The sequence below is a fragment of the Caretta caretta genome, chromosome 5, assembly GCF_965140235.1.
Source record: "Caretta caretta isolate rCarCar2 chromosome 5, rCarCar1.hap1, whole genome shotgun sequence".
Classification (NCBI taxonomy): Eukaryota; Metazoa; Chordata; order Testudines; family Cheloniidae; genus Caretta; species Caretta caretta.
This window is the reverse complement of record NC_134210.1, coordinates 89487675-89504566: the sequence shown is the minus strand read 5'-3', so window position 1 is coordinate 89504566 and position 16892 is coordinate 89487675. Positions and strand designations below refer to the sequence as shown.

The 16892-nt window shown below is 43.5% G+C and overlaps 1 protein-coding gene across 12 annotated transcripts in view; it reads right to left on the bottom strand.

Annotated features, from left to right (window-relative positions):
- CDC14B (cell division cycle 14B) overlaps window positions 1–16892 on the bottom strand; it is an 81451-nt gene that overhangs the window by 6752 nt on the left and 57807 nt on the right. For 5 of the 12 annotated variants that reach the window (XM_048850147.2, XM_048850148.2, XM_075128640.1 and 2 more), the window contains one exon: window positions 2592–2708. The exons of 4 other annotated variants lie outside the window; for them this stretch is intronic. In XM_048850147.2, the coding sequence (XP_048706104.2) occupies window positions 2592–2708 (117 nt within the window). Of the gene's footprint in view, window positions 1–2591; window positions 2709–14055; window positions 14155–16892 lie in introns of those variants that run through there. 3 more of the 12 variants (XR_012668541.1, XR_007356676.2, XM_048850153.2) reach the window with 3 other exon arrangements.

Genomic DNA, 16892 nt, shown 5'->3' with positions numbered 1-16892 from the left:
ATCTGAGGATATAATGCTAAGAATGAATTTTTGATCATAGACTGTGATTCAGCTACAGCAAAACTGTGAAAGCTGAAGAAATCAGTGCAATACCTATAAATAAAATGAGATTCAATGAAAAAAATTGAAACAGTAGCCATATAGGAAAGCTATTAAAATATATAGACACCAAATAAAAGAATACTGGCTAGGCAGTGATGTCCAAAGAATCAAAGGGTTTATATTGGATGATAAAGTTTACGTAGGATTAAATAATAGTGTTTCATAAAAGACATATTAAGTTAGATTAACAGCAATACTACAGTATTAATAGAAGTCAGAATTGTTCTCCTCTACTCTCCATTTATTAGGCTTTAATTGGAATAATGCAGTCAGTTTGGGTGACCCACTTTTTTTTTTTTTTTAAAGACAAAGTTGAATAAACTTCAGGCAAAAAGGATGGGAAAGCCAGTTTTTGTTTTGTTTTGAATACACTAATGGAAGCTCCTTGATGTCATCCATTGATGTGCATATCCTTTACCAAATGGAGAGCTGCAAAAGCCATCTCATTCTGTGATAGACAAGCACCATATAAGATTTCTCCAGAGGCTACAGGTCAATAAAAACACATCTATATCGCAGGGAAGATATTCTTTATAATGCCCATGAGAGGGCATACATTTAATCACATGAGGCGTATATGAACTACAACCAAGCAACCTTTTTTGATGGAAAAATGCCTAAGAGCTCCAGAATTGCGACACTACCGGACGGCACTATTTTGCTTTGAGATATCTTGAATGGCAGGATCTAGTCATTAACCGATTGAAGCAGTATGGTCTCAACATTAAGTATCAGAAACATGATCTGATACTGTTTAAAGTGAAAAATCTGGGACAGAAGTTTCAGAAGCAGTGTCAGAAAGCCAAATTACAAATACTCTACAAAGCTAGTGCTCTTATTAACTGAGGAAACCCTCATCTGTAAGAGCACTCTGAGTCTTTCCTCAGAGTCAGAAGGCAACTTGCCAGGTTTGTAAAAGATATCTCCAAAGTGGCAGCACTTCTTCATAGAATAATTTATCAGAAGGTCTTTTTCATTGTGACAAATAAAAAGAAAGAAGTGGGGAATGCCTGCTGTTCTCTAGGAGGGAGGATCTACTCATAAGGATGCTTTCCAGGAACTGAAGAGGTATGTCACTGAATGGACAAATAGCTACAGAGCTAAGAGGCTCAAAAACAGAAGAGGCATGAAGAATATAAGAAGTAGCCAGAACCAAAGAGGTCAGCATGGACAGAATTCAGTACTGATAAAAACAATGCAGTCAAGGAGACCTAATCAAACCAAACAATTATACAAAAACTAAATATAGTGTTTCATAAAACTAGCATTTAAGGTAAGGTTAAAAAAAAGTTGTTTTTAGCTTTTAACTATTTGTTAATATGAATCAAATGGTATATAATACCCTGAAAATTCTCTCAATGTTACATTAGAAGTGTCCTGCAGGTTATTTGATACAGTGTTTCCATCTTTTACAACCATCAGAGGATTAATTTGGTTTGTTATTTTAAAAATAGTTTGCATATCCCTTTAAGGATGAGGGCAGAAGGGAGAGAAGAGAAAAGGAAATTCTATGGAACAATACCACATACAAAGTTTGTATTTATGGCATATAAACACCAACTCATAAATCCTAGTTGCAAGTCTAATGATTCACTCCTCTCAACAAAACAAGGCTCTTCTCTTCAACATTTACTGATAGACGAATTAAAAGATATTCACAAGCACAAGACAAAAAATTTTCACTTTCACGAATCAAAAACTATTTGAAACTGCTGTTGACATATAAACCACAGATTATATGTGATTTGGATTTAATTTGCTTAGATCTTTTGTTTTCAAACTGAAAGTTGCAAGCCCTCTTGGCAGTTTCACTCCCAAAAAAGATAAATATACATTTGGTATCTCTCTTCCACAGTGTACTGATATCTGTGAATGTGAAAGAGGACAGCACTAGGAAAAAACTATACTGATGGCTTTGAATTCCGCTAATTAATGGTTGGTTGTGTAACCTACAGATCTGAGCTAGAACCTCATGCTCATTTCCAGCACAACTTGAGAGGGTCTAGGTCTGCATACTGGCTTTAGACATGGATGGACACAAGAACTCATGTGGTAGCTACCAGAAGTAAATATACTTTGTACCCATGTGCTTACACACAAGAAGGCACTCACACTCTTGTTCTAAACCATCCAAGTTTTTAATTCCCCATGAGTTTGTAGAGCAGACCATCTACTTTAAATTCTGAATCCTTTGTTTCTGGAGAGGTTTCTTCATAATACCTGTAGATATTGTGATGGGAACTATTAAGTCAGCAAACTCCTAAATTCAGTAATCCTTAAATCATACATAATAACCACAATACAAGTCTCCCAGTTTCCAGAATTCACTCAGAACTGTATGACACAAGAGATTCAAAGTTCAGACAGTCTCATTACATGATACATTTTAAAATATTCTAATTAATTCCTTGTCACTAGGAGGCAAATATTCCCTCAGACAAAGTCCATCACCAGTAATGGACATGCCAGCTCAAAAGAGTAACTCTCACCTTTTTAAACTGCTTTTTCTTGCAGCAGACCTGGTAGTTCTTTTATTAATGTCTGTACTGCCAGAAATGCTAGGTTCAGACGTTTTACTTTTCTGAACACTGGACTGTAGAATTACTCTGAAAAGAGTAGGAAAAAGACAATTATATAACCTGAAAGTTTTCCAGAAAAAACTGATGAGGATAAAATATTGTAGCACAAAGTACAGATATATCAGTATATATATCCCACAAATAATTCTTGAATAAGGGTTCTTTGCAGACTCAGGTATACAACTTCCCCTTGGTAATGCTTTGTTAGTAATTAAGTTAATTCTTGCAGTATTACTAGTTTATGTTTACTTTGACAATCTTATTGAATATAAAATAAGTAAAGTGCTTTTCTTTTAGCATTATTACCTTTTTGGGAGGAAAGGAGAATGTAGAAATGAAGTGAACAAAAAGCTGTTATTTTAAGTGTTTTGTACTGAAAAAAAGAGCAACATGAAGAGCCTGATAGAGAAACAAACATTATTTTCCCACAAATAACATCTCGACTGATGCAAAAGGAATCACAACTCTCAACAGCTCCTGAAGATCAGAGTCCAAATCTCCAACCCGTAATATATTCATTTGGAACACAGTCTGTAAAAAGCTTGGTTACCATTGACCAGGGACAGTTTTTAGTTGACAATGCTCGTATTTTGCTGTTAGAAAACACGGAATGACCACACCACACTTGTGGCATGATTTTCAAAAATGCTGACCACCCAGCATCTCCCAATAGAGTCATTGGTAGCATCAGGCACAAAACACTCTTTAAAAATCAAGTCACTTGTACCCTTTGCAATCCCCCATTCTCCCTATCTCTTTTGTTTTGCCTTGCCACATCCCACCATGTTTCTCCTTAGACTATGGGAGAGACTTAAAAAAAATTACTCCACATGGCACCTAGCACACTTTTGGATGCTCAGTTAATATATAATAATTATTATATAACAGAAAGCAGGAAGGACTCTCCTCTCATTACATCAATTAAATCATTTTAGCAAGGCATTTCCAACTCAATTTGAACTCTGCCTTCACAGAACCAACTAGATTCTGAAACTATAATAAAAATCAAATTTGTCCATGAAGTGAAATAGTTCATTGTTATGCGTGAGACACATTCTCATCACTTTACCTTACAATAACTTGAGTTCTTTGTGTGGTCCCTATATATAGTCCACTTGAGGTGCACATGCATTGGATATGGCTGAGACCAGAAGATTTTTCATTAGTAGTGTCCATTGGTCTGTGTCTGCGCACTCTGAACACAAGGCTAAAGGGGTCAGCATGGACAGGCCACCTCTCCAGCTCCTACGCCACCACAAATCACTTTAGGAAAGGATCCGAAATAGAGGAGAAGGACGACAGGTAGTGGAATACATATAGGAATCACACATCTTAAATAACTCCAGTTACTGTAAGGTAAGTAATATGAATTTCTTCTTCGAGTGATGGTCCCTATGGATAGGTCAACTGAGAGGACTCAAAAGCACTACTCATTGAGGAGGAGGGTGTGAGGACCCTGATGTACTACAGATTGCAGGATGCATCTGCTGAAAAAGCTTTTATCAGGGCATAATATCTCGCAAAAAGATACACACACAACCACATGTTGCTGCTCTACCGAAAGGAAACATCCTTAAGAAAAAGCTACTAAGATAGCCTGGATTCTGGTCAAGTGGGCTCTTACTTTGTGGGGGAGGCGTCACCATTAACTCATAGCAAAGCAGGATGCAACCTGAAATCCATTTGTAAAGTGTCTGTGAGGAAATTACTTCTCCTTTCATCTATTCAGTGAAGGAAACAGTCTCAGAGATGTCCTGAAGGATTGTGTCTTGCAGGTAGAAAGCCAAGGCTCAACAGACATCTAAAGAATGGAGCTTCCTGTCTTTTCTGGTGGTGTGAGGTTTTGGGTAGAAAACAGGAAGGTATATGACCTAATTTAAAGTGGAATTTGAAGGAAACTTTTGGAATGAACTTAGGGTGTAACATCAAAGAAACGTTATACTTCTGGAAGACTGTGTAGAGAGAGTCTGCCATAAGGAATCCAAAGTCACCTACTCTTCTGACGGAGGTGACTGTGGTCAGAAAGGACACCTTCAAAAGACAGGTGAAGGGAGCAGGAAACTACAGGTTCAAAAGGAGGATTAATGAGTGCTGACAATGAGAGACTGAAGACTCAAATCAGTATAGGTTTCAGTACTAGGTTCTATCAAGGCCTTTTGAAAACCTCACCGTAGACAAAGACCAAAACAGTTTTCCACTACAGAATGAAAGGCTTTAATCATTGCCAAATGCACTTTCAGTGAGCTGAGCAATAAATCAGACATTTTTAATGTAAAAGGAAGTTGTCCAGAATGGTACGGATCTCTGAGCCCTTTGGAGGTATCTGAAGATGCAGACATCAGATAGAAAGTTTCTTCCATTTCATCACAGAGACTTCCCTGCTATTATTGAGAATGGATTGTTCTGCCTCTGAACTTGACCTCTCTAAGCTCATCATCCATCCAAATACCTGGCTTAGACTGAGGGATGCTGGATTTGGATGGGTGGTGTTGCCTTTCTTCTAAATCAGCTGGTTCAGAAACAGCTGGAGAGGAAGCCATCTGAAGGATGCTGGTGAAGCAAAACTGCCTCAGCCACCAGAGTGCCACAAGGATTAGCCAACGTTTTTTTCCTGCTTGATTTTCCTCCAGCTTGAGGTAAGAGGGGAATGGGTGGCAAAGCATACATTAGTGGCTCTGATCATTTTACTAGGAATGCCTCCTCTCAGGAATTGTAACCCTGAGCTGCCTGGGAACACTAGACTGGGCATTTCTAGTTTTCTTGGTACAAAAAGATGACCCACAACAGGAATCCCCACTGTCAGAAAATGTTCTGTATCACTGAGCAGTGAAATTTTCACTCCTGGTCTCTGGAACTGCCTGCTGAGGCTGTCTGCCAAAGTGTTCATTACTCCTGGAAAGTGCACTGCCAAGAGAGTGATCTGGTGTCAGATATACCAATTCAAGAGCTTGATCACCTTCATGCAAAGAGTGGTGGACTGCTCTCCTTCATGTTTGTTCATGTACTATACTGTAGTCATATTGCCCAACATACTGAATATGTAGGGCATGGATGAAAGGTAGAAGCCTTCTGTAGGCTTTGAGTACTGCTTGCAGTTGGAGGAGACACATATGAAGCTTGAATCTTGCCAAGTCCAAGAACCTTGAGCCACCTGTTCATCCAGATGCACTCCATAGCCCAATAGGGAGGCATCTGCAATTAATTTCTTCATGGGTGGAGGTGAACAAAGGTAACCATTACACACACAGCTTCTCTTTTCCCACCAGGCCAAAGATCTTGAAAACACTGTGAGGAACTGAAGCTCGCTTGCCCAGCTTGTCTCTACTCAGAGCATAAACTGTTTGCAACCACACCTGATGATTCCACAGATGGAATCTTGTGAAGGATAACACAAAGGACACCATATGGCCTAGGAGGACAGGCAGGACTGCACTGTTGTCTGAGGGCTCAGCCATAGCTGCGCGATGCGGTCCCTCAGAGCTTGCTTGCAATCTGTCCTGGGGTAAGTATGCTTTGGCTGTTATCAAATCCAAAAATTGCTCCAGTAAAAGTCTATAGTTTGCACAGAAACTAAAGTGGACATTTCTAGGTTTCCTTAGAGCTATGAGGATTGAAGGAAGATAAGTAGGGATAGAGCCACCAATTGTACCTCCTTCCCAGTATAACTGATTTATGAGCAGCCAGTTGTTGAGGTAGGGAAATACTGGGGTGCCTTGGTGACGCAGATATGGTGTCACCGCAGATAGTGCCTTCATGAAAACCCTTGGGCGATCAAGAGAGGGAATGAAAGCTTTCTGTACTGGTAGTGATCTAGGCTCACCATAAAGCGAAGCAACCTCCTGTGTGCTGGGTGAACATCTATGTAGAAATAGGCATTCTTCAAATCTAGAGTTGCAAATCAGTTATCGTTGTTTAGAGAGGGGATTATAGAGGCCAGGGTGACCATTCTGAATCTTGATCAGCAGATGAAGATATTCAGTTGTTTTCGATCCAGAATGGGTCTCCAGCCTCCCTGCTTCTTGGGTATGAGGAAGTATCCTGAATAGCAGCCCTTCCCTCGTGCTGTGGATGGACCAGTTCTATAGCACATAGTCAAGAGGTAGACTCCCAGCTCCAGCTAAGAGTCCTCTTGTGAGAGGGATCTATGAAGAAGGATGGAAAAGGGGGTTTTGAGGTAGGAATTGACAGAAATTTTATTGTATAGCATTTGCCGGTGTTAGTCTCTAGAACCATCTGTCTGACATGATCTGATGCCACACCTGAAAGAAACAGGTTAAGTAGCCACCAAATGGAGCCTGAGTGACAGGAGAACCGGTTTACAGCTCTCAAGGATCCCATCAAAAGGATTTCTGGAGCCTCTCATGGGGCTAATCTTGCATCTCAGTACCATCGGTGGAGTCTCTGTCCTGGTCTCAAGCTTGCTGGAGGACTACGAGTCCTGAGATTCCAGGACCGATGCCCTAGGATAGGACTGGGATGTTATCAATCATTCAGTTACAAATCTTCTGTGTGAGAGCTCTTGAGATTGCCAGATTTGGAGGGGAAAGGAATGACAAATATTGCACTTGGAAGGGATGTGGGACTCCCCAAAGCAATACAAACAAGCATTCTGGAAGTCACTAACCAGGAAGGACTGAGGGCAGGCAATGCAGCACTTGAAAACAGGGATCTCGGGCATACTAAGTACCTCAAACGGGGCCACGGGGAGCCCCCAAATGCCTACTAACCCTATCACTAAAACTAGCTATCAAGAAAAAGGTATATCTACAGAAAAAAACTTTAATTTAAAGCAGGAATGCTAGCAAAGCTGCGAACACTGTAGGGCAGAGGTGGGCAAACTATGGGCTACGGGCCACATCAGGCCCGCGGGACCGTCCTGCCCGGCCCCTGAGCTCCCGGCCGGGGAGGCTCGCCGCCGGCCCCGTGTGAGCAGCACTCTGGCCCACCTCTCCTACCGGGCAGTGCAGGGAGCGCAGCTGGCTCTGGCTGGGCGGCGTGCTCCTGCTGCTCTCAGGAGCATGGTAAGGGGGCAGGGAGTCCTGAGGGACAGTCAGGGAGCAGAGGGCAGTTGGATGGGGTGGAGGTTCTGGGGGGGCAGTCAGGGGACGGGGAACAGGGAGGGTTGGGAGTGGGAGTCCCGGGGGGCGTGTCAGGAGGCAGGCGTGTGGATAGGAGTTGGGGACATCAGGGAACAGGGAGGGTTGGATAGGGGGGTGGGAGTCCCGGGGGATCTGTTGGGGGCAGGGGTGTGGATAGCAGTTGCGGGGGGGGGCAGTCAGGGACAGGGAGCAGGGGGGGTTGGGATCCCGGGGGCAGTTAGTGGTGGTGGGGGGCTCCCGGGAGAGGGAAGTCAGGGGACGAGGAGCAGAAGTCAGTTGGATAGGGGGTGGGAGTCCCAGGGGGCTGGGGTGTGGATAGGGGTCGGGGCAGTCAGGGGACAGGGAGTGGGGGTGTTTGGATAGGGGGTGGAGTCCCGGGGCAGTTAGGAGCAGGGGTCCTGGGAGGGGGCGGTCAGGGGACAAGGAGCAGGGGGGGTTGGATGCGTTGGGGGTTCTAAGGGGGGCAGTCAGGAGCAGGGGTCCTGGGAGGGGGCGGTCAGGGGACAAGGAGCAGGGGGGGTTGGATGCGTTGGGGGTTCTAAGGGGGGCAGTCAGGGGGTGGGAAGTGGGAGGGGCCGGATAGGGGGCAGGGGCCAGGCTGTTTGGGGAGGCCTTCTCTACCCGGCACTCAATACAGTTTTGCAACCCCAATGTGGCCCTCGGGTCAAAAAGTTTGCTCACCCCTGCTGTAGGGGTTCAATCTCAGACCATGGGCGGTAGAAAGAAAATAGAGGGCAGTTGGCCCACCTCACCCCTTATGCCCTTGGTTCAGAGCACCAGGGGATTGGGGGCGTAGATGCAGGCCCTGCTATCACTGCAATAAAAAAAATCACTGCTATCAAAAAAATCTTCCAATCTCCAGAGCATGGAATGCTTGTGCACCTCAAGTGGAATATACATAGGGACCATCACTCAAAGAATTTCTTGTTACAGATTTTCAAAAATTATGACAGGTTTCAGAGGAACAGCCGTGTTAGTCTGTATTCGCAAAAAGAAAAGGAGTACTTGTGGCACCTTAGAGACTAACCAATTTATTGTGGCTCACGAAAGCTCATGCTCAAAAATTATGAATTGCTCACTACTTTGCTAGTGGTAGGCACATAATTAAACCCTCACTCCTCACTTTCCCCTGCTGTGATATAGGTAAGCAGCTCTCTTCTTCTCTACACTTTCCTGAACTATACTATCAAACCCCAAACTAACTAAACAAACCATAAGAACCCATAAAACAGATACATGTTTTACAGCCATTATACAAGTGATAATTAATCATTCTACTTTTTCTCATTCATATAAAGTCTAACATGCAAGAAAGAATCATGCTTTCACCATACCAGAGGAAAAAACTGTACTGAAGCAGGGTCCCTCCCATGACAGATATATTAATAAACTATGATTGCGCCCTGAGGTCCATTTTAGGATTTTGGACCCACTGTGCTGGCTGTTTTACAAACAGTTTGAAAGACATTCCCTACCACAATGGGCACACAAGGGGTTGAGGATTATAACAAATACATTAATTTTAGTGTGGATAAGCCCAAAGCAGTCAGTTTTCTGCTTAACTAATTTGAAGGAAAACACCACATTCTGCAACTGAAGGATCAAATATGTATTTTTTTGTATGCATAACTACTCTGGCAAAATTCCTATACTGAAGAGGTAAATAAGAGGTAAAACGAGTCCACTGCTGTTTGTTCACTGAAACATTATTAATGAGCTTCCCCTATGTATATTATGCCTTCTATTTGTTCTATTATGATGTGATGGTGTTTAACAAACCCCACATTAAAACCAGGGCAAGGCACAGAGCAGTACTGGGCGAGGTAGGCTTCACCCCTCAGCAGCTGCAGGGTGTGCTCCAGTTGGAGGGATAGTTTAGAAGGACCCTGGTGGCCCAGGGGCAAGGTGAAAGTCCACCAGGTTGCACCAGACAGTCAGACCGATGCCTGGAGCTGTGAGAGCAGCAGTTGCAGCATTCCTAAAGCTACTCTGGGAGCAGGGATCCTGATTCTCTCTCCTCCCGCTTTGGGAGCTAGAAACCCACAACAGTCTGTGAAGAATAGAACATTACTCTGTCAGTGGGACAAACAGATACCCCTGAGCTTGTGACCGTGCCCCAGAGGAGCCACAGCTTAGTAGGAAGCAAGTCAGTGGGAGTATAACTTGGGATGAACCAGCGAGTGGTCCAGATATTGTAATGCCCCTCTAGGGCCTTGGGTCCTTCCACTGCGCTCCCCTGTACCTGTGCTGTGACAGAACCTTAAGGGGAGTGGAAGATGCCCTCAAGAGGGATTGAGGCCCTCTACAGATGATTCAGCCAGGGCCCCGTCTAGAATGATCAGGCCAGAAAAAATGGTGGAACCACTGCTGGACCAGTAGGCCAGCTGCCTATCAGGCTGACTCCCTGCGCATCGTGAATTTGTAACTATGAAAACATGTATCACATTTTGGGGATTCATGCCTGGGCAGGGACAAAGGAAGAGAACTATCCTACAGTGTTGTTGGAGATGCATCAACTCTGAACTGAGCAAAGCAACTCCATGTTCAGAGGCAGTTGCTACAAGAAGCAGTCTTATCAGCTCAGTTCTACAGCAGCCATACTAACAAGGAACTACAGAAAGAAGTAAGGTGCCCTGAGGACAGCACGGCCAGCCTTGAATCTCTATGGACTATTGAGGTTTTGTGTAATGATCCAGATACAGAATCTGATTCTATTTCAGTTCCTCATTCAGAAATAAGAAGAAGAACTGGATGTCTTACCGACCTGAGTAGCAGAACTGATGAGTACAAATCATGGGTACTACTGTTACTCAATCTCTGAGCATTTAGTGTTCATGAGCACCCTGGATATTAAAAAAATAATGGAAGAAGTACATACAGAAATATCTTGCCTCAGTCCAGAAAAAAGATATTAATCAAGGAATCAGAACTACTTTCTCCTCTAAAATAGAATAGATATTGGTTTTCTTTCATTTCAAGCTCATTTACTTGACGTAATTTCCTCTTCATGAAACATCAATTGAAATACCGTCCATCCTATGTCCATTAGCATCAGGCTTACTCCCTTAATCTTTGTACACTTGCCCCCAGAACCCTCTCTGCAAGACTTCTGTAAATAGGACCGAAAGGAAATGTCATAGTGAAAACGAAAAACTCTTAAGTGTAAAAAACGGAGAAGCATCCAGCTCCAGTTACCCTTCATTGCGTTCTTGGGGGTTGTTAGGTCAAAGATCCAGTCTGCCCCTACTTTGGAGCCACCGCCAGATCTCACTGAGGTTCCATGCTCAGAATGGTTCCTCTGCAGATGCAGGAATATTTGCCTCATAGCCTTCTCCATTGATAGCAGATGATGGATGCTTCAGCATCCTCTCTTTTCTGGATCTTTGGGTGCAGTGGAAAGCGAAAGCCACACAATCTATACACTGCCTCAGAGACTGACCCTTGTGCTGGCACCAGAAATGCTGGTCAGTTAGCAACATCTTAGCACTGACATACAGTTTTTTAAAAAAAATTTCCAGGGCAGATATTTTATCTCCAAACTTTGATTTAGGAATTAGACAGGTGCCTGGAGACCACACCAAGTTGAACGCAGCCACTTTACCCACAGAACCATACAAGGGAGAGGAATGAAATTAACATGGACTACTCTATTAATACCAAAGCAAACATTCACAATGACAACTCATAACCATACAGAAAGTAATGGAAGAAAATGGCCCAGACAGTTCTGGAGTTAAAAAAAAAAAAAAGGAAGTAACGAAGTAAAAAAACCTGCAGATTCCAAAAAATGTAAGCTCTCTGTAATTTATATTGCATTATCAAACATTATGTAAATTCTAAGCTTTCATATTAAATATCAGTGGTGTCTTTTCACTGCTTTGGTACAATCATTACAATGTGAACTGATCTGCTGACACTTTGTTAATTCAGTTCGGCAAGAAAGTTGTCTCCAAGCAAACAATACTAACAGCAAAGAATGCTAGCATTCCCTCTCCACCAAACTAATCACTTCAAAGCTTAACTGGAACAATAGACCTCGCCTACCCCACAAAAATAATCATTCTTAAATGTTTCTATGGCCAAGTCATGTTACAACAGGATTTATTCTTGCTTGTGTCGACAGAAAGGAAATAGTGAGAGAAACTTGTTTTACTCTTAGCAGGGCTTAAATATTAACTTTAAAGCAGCATAAAAGCAATCTCCCCATCCCCTATATAAATAAAATTAGAACATCTCCAGCATTGTCAGTCTATAAGTAGAAAAACTAGTTGGCTAATGCAACACCAAGGGTAAGTTAAGGAAGCCGAGTAAATGTTCCCACATTGAATGTTAACTCTGCTACATTGAACGTTCTTTATATTTTATGGTCTAGACAATGTAAGACATACAGAAATTCAAGTACACATTTAGCTAGGAAAGCAGGAATATAATTAGGGCCCTACCAAATTCATTGTCCATTTTGGCTAGTTCCATAATCATAGGATTTTCAAAATGGTAAATTTCATGATTTCAGCTATTTAAATCTGAAATTTCACCATGTTGTAATTGTAGGGATCCTGACCGAAAAGAGAGTTGCAGGGAGGTTGCAAGGTTATTGTAGGGGAGGTTGTGGTATTGCTGCCCTTACTTCTGCACTGCTACTGTGGGCAGCAGTGCTGGGAAGATGAAGAGCAGTGGCTGCTGGCCGGGAGCCCTGCTCTGAAGGCAGACCTGCCTCCAGCAACAGCGCAGAAGTAAGGATGGCATGGTATGGTATTGTCACCCTAACGTCTGTGCTGCTGCCTAGAGAGCTGGCCCTCAGTCAACAGCCGCCACTCCCCAGCCACCCAGCTCTGAAGGTAGTGCAGAAGTAAGGGTGGTAATACCACAACCCCCTAAAATAACCTTGCGACACCCCCTTCCCCGCCAACTCCCAGGATCCTCAATTTGAGAAACGCTAGTCTCCCCCATGAAATTTGTGTATTATAGGGTAAAAGCACATGAAAGACCAGATTTCACAATCCGTAAAGCATTTTTCATGGCTGTGAATTTGATAGGAACCTAAATGTAACATATTACTAAATATGCATAATGTGGCCAAATTAACATTACTATAGGAATCTTAATTTTTGCTTTCCCTAGCTTTTATATTTAACTGTGTAACCTTAACACCTACTTTACGTTTTGTGCAGTTAATACAGATCTGCAAATATGAAAAAGCATTAAAGCAAATATGTTAGCAATTTTGATCATTTGTTGGTTATGAATTTTATCTGAAGGACATATGCTCTTCAATGACACTATGAAGTTAAGATGACTCTCCATAAGAAACTTAATCCTGCTTCTAGGTCTAAGGTTTAACTATAGGAAACCGTATAATTCTTTCAGTTACATATACATCCATTATTTCACACATTCATAGATTTTTTAAGGCCAGAAGGGACCTCTGAACATCTAGTCTGACCTCCTATATAACACAGGACATCTCAGTATCAGCTCCTGCTTTAAGTCCAATAGCTCTGGCTGAACTAGAGCATATCTTTTAGAAAAACATCCAATCTTGATCTGAAAATTGCCAGTGTTGGAGAATCCACCACAACCCTGGGTAAGTTGGTCCAATGGTTAATTATTCTCACTTAAAAGTTTGCATCTTATTTCTAGTCTGAATTTGTCTAGCTTTAACTCTTCCAACCACTGGTTCTTGTTACACTTTTGTCTGCTATATTGAAGAGTGCCCCTATTATCAAATTTCTGCTCCCCAAAAAGGTACTTAAATAGTGTGAACAAACCATCCCTTAACCTTCTCTTGATAAGCTAAATAGATTGAGCTCCTTAAGCTTATCACTACAAGACATGTGTTCCAAACCTTTAATCATTCTCAAGACTCTTCTCTGAACCATCACCAATTTATCAACATCCTTCTAGACTTGTGGACACTGTATTTGAGCAGCAGTTGTACTGTAGTGCAAGGAGTCTCCATTTATAATTAATCTGTAATGGAACCTTCACTTTGTTGTTCCACTGCTCAGAACCTCAGGTTTTCAAAAGGCACCCTATATTATACAGAAGTACCTTCATTATTCAAAAGACACTACTTATGTTCCGGCGAGAACACAGCATCTTAACAAGCCAAGAATTGTTAAACTGGACATAAATGGGACAACAGCAAGGCTGGTAGGTCCAAACTTCACACTTTTTTTTAAATCAACTAGTATGTCAATACTCTAAAAATCCCCTAAAATGCTAGTAAGCTAATGTGGGAATAGGCAACAGGGGATAGATCACTTGATGATTACCTGTTCTGTTCATTCCCTCTGAAGCACCTTGCACTGGCCACTGTTGGAAGACAGGATACTGGGCTAGATGGACTTTTGGTCTGACCCACTATGGCTGTTCTTATGTACATGAAATGAAGACAGGAAATCAGCAAAGGTAAGAAAACATTTTAATTTCAAGCTTCACTGGGAAGAGACATACAGGAGCATCTCTCCTCTGGACTGTCTAGAGTTTGTAGAGATTTCTTATATGCTATAGGAAAATGAAGACCAAGGTTTTAAAAGAATGGGTGCCTACAGTCCAGTTTTTAAATCTATACTTAGATGCCTAAGTAAAAGACTTGGTTTTCAAAAGTACTGAGAGACCCCAGCAGTTCCTACTAATCTCAATTCAGAACCTTTGAAAATCAGGTATTTATTTAGGTGACTAAATGGGTGCCTATTCTCTGCTTAAGTCTTCTTTGTAGACTACTAAAGATCTTAGCTAGCTAAGATTAATATGACAATTGGGTTTTTAACAGTAGGATGGCACCATTTTCTTCATTTAGTGGATGGACATTTTTAGTCTGAATTTTCTTCCTTAATAAAAGATAAATCTTTCTTTTTTGATGGTAGGGTTTCCAGCTATAGGGGTGTGCAACCTGATCAAGAATTGACAGCACTCCAAGGACTCTGGTTATTGCTTGGGTATTTTTCTTCCTTAACTTTAGAGTAGATTCTTACTTTTTTGGGTGCTGTGGCGAGGCCAAAGTAGCAGCAGCCTGAAAGGCTTAGCTTTCATGTTTAACATGAAAGCATAGAAGACTGTTTTAAACTATGCTTACCACTCTAGGATATTACATTTTGGACCCACTTTTTCCATCAGCAACTAAAGTTTCTAGTGTGCTACCAGAGTAATTATTCTTGCGGGGTCAGAGTTCTCTACACAAGCAAACTCCACAGTGACAAGACTTACACAAAGGGAGAGGAATGTGCAGTGGATTTATCAGGCAAATTTCTCTGGTGCATACACCTTACTTATCCAAAAAGTTGAGGTCTTGGGGCTCTTTTTAGTGGTAGGGAAAAAAACACCAAAAAAGATCATAAATTCAAAGTGAAAAGATAATTACCTTTTCCGTAACTGGTGTTCTTCGAGATGAGTTACTCACATCTATTCCACAACAGGTGTGCGTGCTCGCCACGTGTACCGGTGCAGGAAGTGTTTCCCCTAGCAGTACCCGTAGGGGAGTGCCCCTAGCGACCCCTAGAGTGGCGCTTCCATGGCGCTCCCCCCACCCTCAGTTCCTTCTTGTCAGACAACTCCGACAGAGGGGAAGGAGGGCAGGATGTGGAATAGACATGAACAACACATCTCGAAGAACACCAGTTACAGAAAAGGTAACTGTCTTTTCTTCTTCAAGTGATTGCTCATGTGTATTCCACAATAAGTGATTCCAAGCTATATCTGTTGGAGGTGGGTAGGAGTTCACAAATTGTCGGGACAGAGCACAGCCCTGCCAAATCCGACATCTTCCATGGTCTGGGAGACGACTGCATAATGCGAGGTGAACGTGTGAACTGAAGACCATGTGTCAGCCCTGCAAATGTCCTGAATGGGGGATATGGACTAAAAAGGCAGCCGACGAGGCTTGTGCCCTAGTCGAGTGTGCCCTCACAATCAACGGCGGAGGGATTCCTGCCAGGTCATAACAGGTACGGATGCATGAGGTGCTCCAGTTGGAGAGCCGTTGAGTGGAGATCGGCCGACCCCTCATGCTTTCGGCTGAGGCTATGAACACCTGCAAAGACTTCCTGAACAGCTTAGTCCATTCCAGGTAAAAGGCCAGAGCCCATTCCACATCCAGCGTGTGGGGTCGGCGCTCCTCTCTGGATGCATGAGGCTTGGGGCAGAGGACTGGCAGGAAAAATGTCCTGACCCACGTGGGAGGCAGAGACCACCTTTGGGAGGAATGAAAGATGTGGACAGAGCTGGACCTTATCTTTATGGAACATCGTATACGGGGGCTCGGAGATCAGGGCCATGAATTCCGAGACCCGTCTAGCAGATATGATTGCCACCAGGGAGGCTACCTTCCACAAGAGGTGCGACCAGGAGCATGTAGCTAACGGCTCAAAGGGGGGACCCATCAACCGGGCCAGCACCAAGTTCAGGTCCCACTGCGGGACTGGGGACCTAACATACGGGAAGAGACAATCCAATCCCTTAAGGAATCGGCCAGTCATAGCATGGGAGAATACCATGTGCCCCTGCACTAGTGAGTGGAAGACCGATATGGCCAAGTGCACCTTGACGGAGGAGGGTGCCAGGCCCTGGGCTCTAAGGTGAAGAAGGTAGTCCAAAATGAGCTGGATCGGGGCAGCCACAGGGGAAACGCTAAGCTCAGCCACCCATTGGGAAAACCGAGACCACTTTGCCAAGTAGGCTCAATGCGTGGAAGGTCACCTGCTTTCCAAGACGACGTGGTAAACCCCTTCCGAGCACATCCTTTCCTCCCAGCCTAACCATTGAGCAGCCACGCCGTGAGGTGGAATGCCGCTAAGTTGGGGTGGAGAAGGCGGCCCTGGCCCTGCGAGAGCAGGTCCGGGCGGGACAGCAACGGCCACAGTGGGGCAACCGCCAGGCTCATGGGGGTTCCGTACCAATGTTGCCTGTGCCACACTGGGGCAATCAGGAAGACCTGGGCCCTGTCCGTCTTTACCTTTTCCAGGACCTTGCCGATCAGTAGGATCGGGGGGAAGGCATAGAGAAGCTGGACCATGATAGGAGGAAGGCATCGGAGATAGCGCCCACTCCCAGCCCCGCCCAGGAGTAGAACCGGGGCCCCTGTGGATCTGCCGGGTCATGAACAGGTCCACCT